The sequence below is a fragment of the Gekko japonicus genome, unplaced genomic scaffold (genome assembly GCF_001447785.1).
Source record: "Gekko japonicus isolate JY-2015 unplaced genomic scaffold, Gekko_japonicus_V1.1 scaffold1008, whole genome shotgun sequence".
NCBI lineage: Eukaryota > Metazoa > Chordata > Lepidosauria > Squamata > Gekkonidae > Gekko > Gekko japonicus.
This window is the reverse complement of record NW_015171533.1, coordinates 398752-411973: the sequence shown is the minus strand read 5'-3', so window position 1 is coordinate 411973 and position 13222 is coordinate 398752. Positions and strand designations below refer to the sequence as shown.

The following is a 13222-nucleotide window of genomic DNA, read 5'->3' as shown; positions in this document are numbered from 1 at the left end:
TATTTCTGTATTTCTTTTCCTTGCCCAGTGGTTAAACTTTGGAACAATTGATTTCTGGTCTTTATTCCATATTTTGTATATGTAGAATTGTATGTATTTTTGCACATCAGCCAATATGTTCTGTATGTATTAGACCTCTGAGGAAGGCCTGTAAAGGCCGAAACGCGTTAGGTCTATCTTATTAGGTCTATCTTATTAGCCCTTGTATGTTTTTATAGTTTTATATGAGGTATGAATGGGCCCTTGTTTGTTATTTTAATTTATGTTGAATAAACACACATATATATTTTTGTATATTTTATGATTAGATTTTTAGAGTTGGCCCTTTTCTATTCCTGACTAACCTTTTTAGGTTCTGACATCATATAATACACCATCTTATCAATGAAGAATGGCCACTACTGTTAGCACTGTGATTATTTGACTGTTCAAAATGTTTTAACTGTTTTTATGTGTTTTATGTGGATTTATGGTACTTTGTACCAATGAATGTAAGCCGCTCTGAGCCTGTTCGCGGGGAGGGCAGGATAAAAATGGAAATCAATCAATCAATAAATAAATAAATTCGACTTTGTTTGGCTGGGCCATGTGTGTCATAACATTTTATGCCCGGTAGTGGACATATAAACTTTATCAAGGACACAGATAAAAACAATTAAAGATTTTTTAAATTTTAAAATGTGCTTAAAACACTAGTACTCTTGCAATATTTTGTTTATTTAACAGTCTCAGATAACTGACACCTCTTGCTCTGAATTATTGCATCAAAATTTCTGTGCTGTAGAAATCTTGAGTATGCTGTTCAGGTGTGTATCTGTAAGCTGCAAACCTACTTTTGATTTATTGACATTCATTACAGAAATCTCAAGCTCAGTGTTCTGAGCCTCAGACCCAGGGGAAACCATGAAATAGTTGGGCATTGTGAGCTTTTGTACACAAGTTGCTTCATGTGTTGGTCAAGAAGATGAGAAGGCATCCTGACCAGGACTGAGGGCTGTTTGTTTGTCTACTGAACTTTAGTCTTCTTCAGAGAAATAACTACAACTTTCTACAAAGAAAATGTGCAGGGTGAACTTGATCTGGACATACACTCTCAGTCTAATCCACCTCACTGGCTTGTTGTTATTCCTCCTCTAAAATAGTTCACGTTGCTTTCTTACTGGATCATGAGGGCATGAATACAGTGAAAAGGGGAAGGGAACCCAGTTGCACCCAGGACAGCCCTGGCATAAGGTGTCCAAAAAAACACAGTGTAGCAAGGCACACAAAAGCTCATATGTTGAACAAAACTTCGTTGGTCTTAAAGGTACCTGGTATTTCTCCCATGTGATTGAGGCAGCCCAGCAAAGCAAGCTCTCCCTCGTTCCCTCTCTCCCTTCCTTCAGGGAGGAGCCTCAGCCAGCAGAAGGTCTCCCATCCTGTATACGATTGAGGCAGCCTAGCCAGGAAGCGAGCTCTGGCTGGTTCCCTCCCCTCCCCTTGGGAAGAGGGGGAGGAGCCTCAGCCAGTGCTTTACCAGACTCTCTCAATCGCACAGGAGAGGCTTGCCTATCTATCTCTCCTGTGTGACTGAGAGTATGGTAAAGCAAGCTGTGATGTAGCAGCAGCAATGGAACTGGGAAAAGAATAAGGAAACAGCCAGGGCTTTGTGGGCTGGATCGGAGCCCTCCGAGGGCCTGATATGGCCCCCCCCAGGCCGCTTGTTTGACACCACAGGTGTATAGGATTAGGATCTGGGAGACCTGTGCCTTTGCTGGCTATCTAGACTTGCAACACCCCATCTTTTAGTGTTGTTTTTTAGGGTCTGCTTCTAGCCTGAGGACTATTTTATAGCTATCACTGTAGTCCTCTCAATATTTACATGTCCTGGCTTTTAATTTTTTTTTAATACCCTGGCTTTTAATTTTTTTAATGCCCTGACTTTTTATTCTTTATCATTTCTAACACTGTTGGTTTTTATTATTGTACTGCATTTTTTTACTTTGTGAGCACCTTGAGTAGACCTCTGAAGACACAGCATATGAATTTTCTACAACCAAAAATCTGTATTTTCAACAAAGGGCTGGTGCATTGCCCAAAATGTTTGAAACTTAAGTTTTATTTTAACAAATAACATGATTGGCAGCCCTTATAGTCACAGAGAAAACTTTAAATATACAAAGGCAGGTTTTGCTAACTGTTCAGGTATCATAAGAGGATTCAGAGGGACTGTGGTGCAAGAATTTGATGTCTGTTCAGTTTCCAGTATCTCTTTACAAACCATAACTCTGGCTCCCTAAGATTTCATCTTTTCTTTGGTTTACTATTTATGATTCCAGCAAGATTCTAAGACCTGAACAAGAGAGTCAGTGATCAGAAAACAAAAATATCAAACTGATTAAAATATATGTAGTGTACAAATTATTCCATTCACATATTTTGAGTCTCTTAAAAATGCTGATTCATTAACTTTTGTGGGGGAGGAGAGAAGAGAGACAATTTCATACCTACATAAAAATAGCTCACATTCTACTCAAGTATTTTCCCAAAGGAAACAAAAAACCATAACAAGTATGGGTGATGCTCCGAACTGAAAAACAGTCATAAATCCTGAGAGGACACTAGGAAGTAGTTCAAACTGAAAACTATACAATAAATTGTAAGAGATCATAGTACATCTACAAACACCGCACTTTAGCTTTCCCAGGCAAACCATACTATTTTCTTCACCTTTTCTTTGGCTTGCTTAGCTATCAACTCTCTGTGCCTGTCACGGGGCTTCAGGGGGGGGGGGAGAAGCACTCTTTTCTAAGGCTTTCACATCCTGTTTTACTATCAGAATTCTTTCAAGTGCAATATAAAAACCTGCTTCAACTACCTTGCCTCTATTAATAGATGCTATTTTACAGCTTCCCTTGCAAGATACATAATTTGCCTCCATAACTGTTGAATCATCCATAACTGTTTTTCCTTCGGGAGCAGTCACATCAGCACTTCTCACTATTTTCCCTACTTGTCACTTAACTCTTTAGGTCACAACCTCCTGAACTGTTGTCTCTTCAGTAAACTAAAGCACAAGATCCAGTGCCAGTTTTTGCACTGGTCTAAATCACTGGCATTTAAGTAGGGCATATGAGTATTAAATACAATATTTATATGAAAGGAAGTTGGCACTGAATGTAAGACAGTTTCCCTTAAAAAAGGTTATACATACAAAAGCATACAAAAGACAGCCCACTCTTTTTATTTATTTATTTATAATTCGATTTATACTCTGCCCTCCCCTAAGGCTCAGAGCGTCTAACAATTGGGGCAAAAGCCATAATTAAAACAATTAAAACAAGATACAAACATAACAATAGTACGACAAAGTGCTGGTGCTCTGATGTTCCCAGTTCCAAGATGGGTTCCGGTATGGTGGATCAGGACCAACGAAGTAAGTTCCAACGTGGCAGATAGCCAGTCTTCTTCCCAGGGCCCGCTTGCACCCTGATGGTATCTCTGCCAATTTTCGGCAAGGGTGCATTGATGGAACAGTAGCGGCGGTGGCTCCTACTCGAAAGCCTGGCAGAAAAGCTCCATCTTGCAGGCCTGCAGAGCTGCGCAAGATCCCACAGGGCCCGGATCTCCAGGAGCTCATTCCACCAGGTAGGAGCCGCCACCGAAAAGGCCCTGGCCCTAGTCTCGGCAAATTTGACGTCCCTGAGGCCTGGGGTAGTGAAAAGATGTTGGCCCCCCGACCATAGTGCCCTTGTGGGAACATATGGGGAAAGGCAGTCCCTTAGGGATGCCGGGCCCCGACCATTTTCATGACAATACATGTGGGGGGGGGGGACTAGCCATCCTTTCAGGTAAACAGAATACAACATGGAACAGTCCTTTTCTAATATTTATATTGTGTGGGGCTGTGGCTTAGTGGCAGAGCATCTGCTCGGTATTTAGAAGGTCCCAGGTTCAACCACTGGTATCTCCAGTGGAAAGGATCAGGTAATAGGTGATGTGAAAGACCTCTGCCTGAGGCCCTGGAGAGCCACTGCCAGTCTGAGTAGACAATACTGACCGTGATGGACCAAGGGTCTGATTCAGTATAATGCAGCTTCATGAGTTCATGTGTTTTTATTATTTATGTTATTTATCAAGTTCAGGAGGAAAGGTGGCATGGTGTAGTCTGATCTTGTCAGATCTTGGACGCTAAGCAGGATCAGTACTTGGATGGGAGACTGCGGAAGCCACTGCAGAGGACGGCAATGAAAAACCATCTCTGCTTCTCACTCACCTTGAAAGCCCCTTGCTGGAGTTGTCATTTGCGACTCAATGGCATTTATGTATGTATTACAAACTCTTCTTCTATTAACTTCTGGAGAACTCTTATCATAAATTATCATAAAGTCATGGGCAAAATCTGAGGACTAGTCAGTCCACACTGTCCTACATTAGATGATACAAGTCAAGTCAATGATGATCAGTATCATAGCCTTTATTACAGCCAGTATGAAAATATTTTCAGCTACCTGGGGAGACTCCTTGTTTATAGAACTTTGTTAAGAAGGTTAATAAACAAGGACATGAATTTTTCTACCATACACAAACATATGTGAACCTCTTTCTTACCTCAAAGCTCGCTCTCCAAAGTACATGAAAAGCTCTTTCCCCAGAGTTTTCACACCGCTGTAGACACATCCATTAAGTACACTCAAGACATCTTGACAAGAAATCTTATTTCCAGCTGCCTGCGGTTAGAAAAAGGTTTATTTTAATTATTAAATACAGTAAAACAAAAAGAGATTTTAAAAACTTAATTTGCACACATTTACTCATATTCGGTTTATGCTAAGACAAAGCAGAAATTCCTTACAAGACATCAGGAAGGGCTTTGTTTGTACCTAATCAGAATAAATCGAAGAATAGTAAGAAAGTTCTCAAATAGTATGTGGTATCCAAAAGTGGCCAGTGAAGGCTTGCAAGAAAGGTCTAAGAAAAGCTGAGAATTGAAATAGCTTGTTAGGCTGATTGGAACCAGAAGAGAAGACGCTTCACTTCTTTTAAGGACATCATGTGGGCAATCACTGCTTAGAATATGGGTCAGAAAAACATGGAAGAACATAAGAAGAGGCCTGCTGGATTAGACCAGTGGTCCATCTAGTCCACTTCTTGTCTCACACACAGGCCAACCAGTTCCTCTGGAGGTCCAGCAACAGGACACAGAGGCTGAGGCTTTCCTCCAAGTTCTAGTATTCTAGGAGACTGAGAAAAAGTTCTCTCTTTCAGCTTGGTATAGCGGTTAAGAGCGGCAGACTCTAATTTGGAGAACCCAGTTTGATTCCCCACTCCTTCACATGAAGTCACCTGGGTGACCTTCGGTCAGTCACAGTTCTCTCAGAACTCTCTCAGCTCCACCTCATAAGGTGAGTGTTGTGGGGAGAAGAAGGGAAGACAACTGTAAGTCACTTTGAGACTCCTTAAGGTAGAAAAAAACGGGGTATAAAAACCAACTCTTCTTCTTCCACTCTCTTTCCCATGCATGATTTTATAAAGCTCTATCATGTCCCCCCCTCATCTCTTTTCTAAGCTGAAAATAGCAGACAGAGTTCAGAACAGCTATTTGCAGCTGCCATACAGTCATTGACCAGAGCCAGGCCTGTTATGCTTCAGCAAGGTTCACACATCATATGTATGGCGGCCAACTCCAAGTTGGGAAATTCCTGGAGATTTGAGGGTAAAGCCTGGGAGGGAACCAGTAAGGATGTGATACCACAGAGTACTGAAGCACAAACATTTGCATGGATGACCTTTATAGGGAAGACAATTTCTGTAATTGGGCTTAATTTCAATGACATCGTGTACCTTCCAGAGAGGAGTGCATTTGTTTTGATTAAGCAAAGACTTGTTGATATTGAAATGCAGGAACTTAGAAGTCTTGCACCTGGTAGATGCTCACCTCTGAGGTGGGGTATGCCCTCTAACGGTTTTCTGCCAGAGTATTTTGCTTGTCTGACATGTTAGCTCGTTTTAATGTTCTCCCGTCTGCTGTATTCTACGGGAGGTTTAAGAAAATCCCATACTCTTCTAGTTTTTGTGCCTATGGCTTGGGGGTTAGGGTTTTTGTATTGTATTGACCATGTTCTCCTGTATTGTTCCTTTTACTGTGATATCCGTGCTGTTTTTCTAGAACCTCTCTATCAAAGCCAAGTAGGGCAATCTGATGACTATAGGATCATTTCTTTATTATCTTCCCATAATTCTGAGATCATTGAATCTGTAGCTAGATTTCTCTGCTGTGCCTCTAAAAGGAGAAGACTGTTTCAGTCCCGGGGGTAAAGGACGTATCCTCGTCTCCCTGCTGCTGGTGTTTGTTCTGTTGATATGCCAATAAAGGTTCTCATTGACTGATACCACAGAGTCTAACCTTTGAAGTTATCATTTTTTTCAGGGGAACTGTGATCTGGAGATCCACTGCAATTCCATAAATGCTCTACCCTCAACCTGGAGGTTGGCAACCCTATCTTATGCCTTCCAGCCATAACCTGGGACCAATGTGCAGTACAGTATTACCAAAGCATTATGAGAATTCTTTTAAAGCACTTAAACTATCCTTGTTACCATCTAGAAACGAACTCTGCCAGGCATAGAAGAGAGTTTTATTTGTATCATATACATATGGGGTGGGGCATGAATACAAACAGCACTCTTACAAAGCAAGCAGTCATTCCTGTTCTCAGGCAAGCTAGCTGTACCTCGGGGGGGAAAGGGTAGACCAGATTAAAAGTTATGTCGCTTGATACAACAAAATCATTCGGCTTAAGATGGTCACCCCCTGCCTCAGAACAACCTTGCCCTCAAAGCATTACTGAAAGGGGCTGAGTTTTCAGATGAGTGACAAAATGGAAAGCAACAGGAAACATTTCTAGTAATGGCTTCTCCTATTAAGCAAAGTGCAATTTATTTAATGACATGAGCGTCTGAAGGCCACTTTCAAGTTAATTTTTCATTACAAGAATGGCTTACACATGAAAACTGAGTTAAATATTATGTGGGATTTACACCAGGGTCTACTCAGAAGTGAGACGCTGATGTGCTAGGCTGATTCCACGTACCCAACATGTCTAAATCTTTCCCACTGTACAGTTTTGTTTTGTTGTTTTGACACATGACTGACTGAAGAGAAACATTCCAGAGAACAATTATCAGTAGAATCAAAGGGTTGGAAGGCATTCTGAATACACACAGAGTCAAATTAAAATTGCCGAGTAACATCACAGAGTATCGCCATACAGAAAAACCTAATTCATCATATCATTTATCAGGCCGTAGGGCCATGGCACTGCAGAGAAACTTTGCTGTTATTTCAGTTATTTCTGTGTCTGTGTTATCGAGCAAGAAAAGAAGCTTAAAATCATCAGGGGACTCTAAAAAATGGCCTAATATGGGGTATAGAAGATCCCGACGGGACGCCAAATAGAGAGGGCACTGGAAGAGAACATGGGCAACAGTTTCAACACAATCCTTCCCCTGGGCATGTAAAAAAGGGCCACAAGAACTAAGCACTGAGGCAACCCTTCCTGCTGCCCTCCCTCTCATGATCTGCCAAAAATCACAGAATCTGCATTGCTGTCAGATGGCCAATCTCCTCTCTGTGTGTGAAGAAAGTTCCCTTTGTTCACATACAATCCAGCTGAATTAAAGATCTCAGATAGAAATAGCTAATATACTGGTGATTTCTTCTGAAATGACTAACTGATACTGCCTGTCTGTATAAGTCTCTGTGTGTTCCATGTTTCCTGCTGGCCTAGACCCAAATTTACTGCTGGCTACTTCTCTGTAAATGGTTTCAAGCTGACAAAAGATGAAGCAGCCAATTACATAACGTCAAGGCGAATGACATTTGTTAATTCATAGAAAACAAGTAATTGCAATCGATAGTAAGAGAAGAGAGCTGGAATTTGAATTCATAGAAAACAAGTAATTGCAATCGAATTTTGCACCTGAAATCTTATCTACGTACACTGTGGATACAGAGTAGCATCTCAGGGCTGGAGGATCTCTCTCTGTCTCTACTGAGTACTATCTATTTGTGCATCATGTCTGAAATGATAAACCATAATAATTAACCATATTCTCATAGATAAAATAGTGTTTCGACATTTTGTAACACAATATTCCGCTTTAGTTTACACAGTATATCTAAATGTCTGTTTTCAGGCAACATTTTAAGGTGGAGCCATCAGCTGAACACAATGTAAAAAGAAACTACTCATATAAAATTATTTGAGGATTGTGATCTAAATCAACTGAACACGTCTTCAAAGATATTTATTCCTTTGCCACACAGTTTATCAAATCTCTTCCTTGTTACACACTGAATAGTAAATAATTGAAGGGCCTAAGGTTGCTGTTTTCCCAATCATCAATTTGCTTTTTATTTTTTAAATGTCTCTGTGAAATAAATAGGTTGTTAACTGAAGGTCACAGTGTGAATTACACTTATTTTCGACATGGCAACAACCCACTGCTAGGCACACAGAATCATCTTGTAGATGAGAATGACTTCAAACTTCCTTCCAGTATTGTTTTTCTATGGACAGGACGCACATGTCAATGTCAATCTGAATAGTTAAGATGCCAGTTGATGTTGTATGATCCCACTGGTGATGGCAGTTGTGTCTTTCCAAACGGTCTTCTAAACCAGGCCTGCAGAACCTGTTTTCTACCAAGAAAGAAGCTGCTCAGTAGTCACACATTTTGGCTTACCAGGTGCCTGACAACTCTACTATTTTTTCAGTCCTGCCCAGGCCAGGAAGTTGTTCCAGGCCCTGGTGGGGAATACTGTACAAGACACTCTCGCTTGCCCATAGAAATAGTCACATAATGAAACAAAAAAAAGTTTATTTTGATAAATATGTCAGCTAGGGAGTTTGGAGCATGCTCTGTTGACAGCAGCTTTGGGGCCCAAGTCTGCATGAACAGCAGAAGACGACTGCATGACCAACTGCATCAAAGCAAGGACTTCATCCATTTAGAGAACCAGGTATTAGTGAGAAGGGTTATGGACTTCCCATTAACATGCGAGTTGCTACGTGTTTAGATTTTGGGGGTGGGGTGGGAAGATCACTATGAAATAGCATAATCCAGAAATAACTTTTCTCGTGTGATCTACCAATATAGGCCATACCCAATTTAAGCCCATGCCAAAGCACAATGCCTGCTGCTGTTTTGCTGTTATTTAGCTTGATGCAGAGCTGCAAGGCTGCCTGAAAAGGAAGAATAAAAACTACTCTGTTGTCAATAAGGCAACATAATGAAATTGCAAGAGCAAACATGTTAAAAGGACTTTGCAAGTTTTAAATATTGCAGTTCCTTCCCCAGGGATATATAATGTCCTCTTCCATCACTGCCTACCACCAGCCGGCAAAGGCTTTTTGTTTGGCTTTCCCTCCGTGATTCCCACCTTACATCTGGATTTGTTGTCTGGTATTTTATACTCATGTTCTTTAAACTCTGGTTTTTAATTGGACTTATGATCTACTTTTATTATGCTTGTTTTGTTAGCCACTTTGGCGGCCCAGATCGAGCAGAAAGGTGGGATAGAAATGGTGTAAATAAAATAATTAGTAAAACGTGAAAGTAGATGTGCTGTCAATGACTGACCAGGTATATCAAAAGATGGACGTTATATGCAAGTTTACAAACCAAAACAGAGCCCTCTGTGCATTTTTCCAGCTGGAAATACTAGAGATGACACAGCCTCGTGCTAGAACACTTTGAGGATTATGTTGCCTGAAATGAGGTTTCCTTGCCTGCATTTGAACATAGGCAGGAGGGGGGAGAAAAAAACCTGCTCCATCTACCCACCCCACCAATCAGGAATGCAGCCTTGGCTCTTCACAGCTCATTAACCCAAGCTGCTCATTTATATTCCAACATCTTTTCTCCTATAAAGTTCCACAAGCCCCAATAGAGTAATTTTATGCTGGCACCACGAGTGATCAAAACTTGTAGAGAAATTGCATGCTGCGTACATGGAAAGCAAGGGAAAAAATCCCCTTGTCCTGCTCATTCACACCAACAGCATGCCTCATTAGTACATTTTTAAGCAAACAAACAAGTCCGTTCACCCAGTAAAAATTATTTTCCTTCTGTGGGCCAATTTCAGTATGTGATCTCTCCCTGGACGGTATATTTCCTAATGACAGTTGCTCTATGGTGGGTATTGTATAACAGGCTTCCTTCTAATAAATTATATTTTAAAATTTGCCATCTTCCTAATTAGGCAAAGTGACTTGAGGACACTTTCCTCATTATTTCTTACATGTGTTAGATGTTTGCCGGAGCTGCACCAACTCTTCAAATTAATCAGACTCGTTATGGTTGATTTATTATGTTAATGACAAGAATATATTACAGATTGCTGGTTATTTCTTTTTAAGTGTTTTGTGTGTGTGTGTGGGGGGGAGACATACAAACAACTGCCAGAAAGCTCTTCAAGCTCAGAATTTACTGAGGAGATGATTGTGTCAGTTATACAAACATCATGTCAATCAGTTGTGTTTTTTGCAATTCTAACATGGCAAAAATTCTTGCATGCTAATCAAGGGCCATCTATAAACTGGGCATCCTTGCATTCCGTCATAGCTGTGGGAACAGAGTCAACAGCATTACAAAGGATGGTGTATATTCTTTGATGTGACCTGCAAAACTGAAGTATCCAAATGGTGCAGTAAATTTTAATACATCTAAGCAAAATTGGGGCCCAGTAATATACATGCCATGCCAACACTGAAATTACTTGATAAGATTTTTTTTAAAGTCAGAATGCAGTCCTAGTTCTAGAGTTCCAAGGGATTATCTATAGCAGTAGTCTCATCCTTTCGGGACCTGGGACCTACAAGCTACAAGAACAGGACATCAAGAAGAAGGGAAGTCAGTATTATGACCTCACCACTATAAAGGCCAGGAGTATGTGTAGCAAAAGAGTGACAGGAACAGGAAAGATAAACTGGGCACCACAGTACAGGATCAGGACAAGGAACAAAGCTATGGAAGAATTCTCTCAACTGTGACCTTGCTAGACTTTGCTGGATTTTCCCCTACCACAGATATTAAATTAGTTTAACAAAACTAGGCAGATTGTGCTGTCAAGACTTGCTGTTCTTGGGAATGGTCATTGTACCGTTCTTATAGAGATGGCATTTCAAGTCATTTGACCCAGCTTTTCATAATTTCTGTCTCTGTGCCCATACGCCTGTGTGTTGTACTAAAGACATATGAAGAATAACACTTACTGGCACAATTGTGCCTTTGAGAACTTTGGTTCCTGGGGATGATGGGGGGCACTGTAATATTGGGCAACTAAATGTAAATGGGGAGGGTTAAAAGTTCTAAAAGTTTGACACAGTTCATAAGAAGCACAAAGATGAAAAGACTGGATGCAGAAAGCTCGTTGGAGGGTCTCCTCTCTTGGGTTTTTAGTCAGTAGTGGGTTCTTGACTTTTTCCTTTATATGTAGTTTCCCCCCTCCCTTTTTCTGTTGTAGTTCTTGTAGTGTTAAAAAAACAATAAAAAAAATCCCCTTCGGGGGCTCAAAAAAGAAAAGAAAAGAATAACATTTACTGCATTTGGTGAATCCATATCTAAATGTCTAAAGCCTTCGACAACATATTAAAATGTCTAAATCTAGTATGAATTAATCTAGTATGATAAATCTATTATAAAAATGACATAAGAAATCAATTAGTCTTCATGGTACACTGGGACTCTCTCCCCACCCCCAGACTGATACCTGTTTTAAAGTACTCCCCCCAGCCCACGCCAGATCAGTTCCAGCTAGGTGGGGCCTGGAAATCTGTTGGGACTCTAACTGATCTCGAGACTACAGAGATGGTTCCCTGGAGAAAATGGCAAAGGGGGGGGGCGGCACTTAATGACATTGAAGGTCCCTCCTCTCCCCAAACTCTGCCCCTTCCAGGTTCCACCCCGTCTCCAGGAATTCCCAAACCTGTGTTGGCAACCCTCATTTTAGCACCTGAATTCGAATTATGTGACACAATAGGAAAGAAAGTGTATTCCTCTCCATCAAGGATCATGAATCAAAAACGCTAGAAAATAATCTCCTCCTCTCCTGGTACCACGACAGTGGTGTTGCTAAGCCCTAGCTTTTTGTAGCAGTATTTGCCTTTACACTGGTGTCAGTCAGCTACTACTTACCGAGTTGGGGGAAGAGGAGACGGCGGCAGCAGCTGCCGGAGCTCTGGGCTGCTTCAACAGCGCGGTTCCTTGCACGCTTTTCACTACCTGGCCCAGAGCTACGCGAGCGCGGAGCCTCTCACCGTTCAGCGTGCAGCCCGGACCTTCGACCATCCTCGCAGAGGAAGGAGCCCGCGCGTTCGAGCAGCAGCAATCAAGGCAAAACTCTGGAGAGCAGGAAGGAAAGACGCGGCTGACCTCATTCAAATTTGGCGCCTGGGATACGTTGCTGCTGCTCCGCCCAGGCACGTCCAGCGCTTGCGCTGCTGGCATTTGTGATTCATCAGTAGCGTCTTTCGGGCCGCGGAATAAAAAGAAAGAACGCATAAACTGGAGCGTTTGGGAGGGTTTTCTGGAGTGGCGGATTGGGGCGGAGAGGAAGTTCGATTCTGGTTGTTCGATTCTGATTGTCCCTTTCCCCTCGGAGCAGGAGATACCTGATGAAGGCTTACCAGGTGCCTGACAACCTGATGAAGGCGATTGGGTCGCCAAGCCCTCTCCTTTCCAGGACTAGTGAGGCTGGCTGAATGCTATCGACCTGTCCTTCTTCGCGCCAAGGCCGCCATCCCGAAGCCCAGGGAGCCGGGGGACCCTTTCGCCCTCCCCGCGCGGCCATTGCCGCAGGCGCCAGGATTGCCCATTGGAAACAATGGGAGGGCGGCTCCAGCAGCGGCGGCGGCCATAAGTTTTTAAAGACCCCCTTACGAGAGCTGCTGGAGCCAAAACGACCTCTCGCGTATGCTGGAGCCAAAACGACCTCTCGCGTATGATGTTCGAGCGGCACGCCGCTCGAACATCATACGCGAGAGGTGGAATTTGCCCTTAGAAGTTCAAGGCCGCCATCCCGAAGCCCAGGGAGCCGGGGGAACATTTCGCCCTCCCGGCGCGGCCATTGCCGCAGGCGCCAGGATTGCCCATTGGAAACAATGGGAGGGCGGCTCCAGCAGCGGCGGCGGCCATAAGTTTTTAAAGAGCCCCTAACGACCTCTCGCATATGCTCGAA

At 42.4% G+C, this 13222-nt stretch overlaps 1 protein-coding gene across 1 annotated transcript in view; it reads right to left on the bottom strand.

Moving 5' to 3' along the window:
- Nucleotides 1-12396, bottom strand: part of NEIL3 (nei like DNA glycosylase 3) — a 31706-nt gene extending 19310 nt beyond the window's left edge. The window contains exons 1-2 of the mRNA XM_015419600.1: nucleotides 12181-12396; nucleotides 4591-4709 (exon numbers count right to left, since the gene is read on the bottom strand). Coding sequence (XP_015275086.1) covers nucleotides 4591-4709; nucleotides 12181-12333 — 272 coding nt within the window. The 5' untranslated portion in view covers nucleotides 12334-12396. The remainder of the gene's footprint in view (nucleotides 1-4590; nucleotides 4710-12180) is intronic.
- Between the last annotated feature and the right edge of the window lie 826 nt (nucleotides 12397-13222).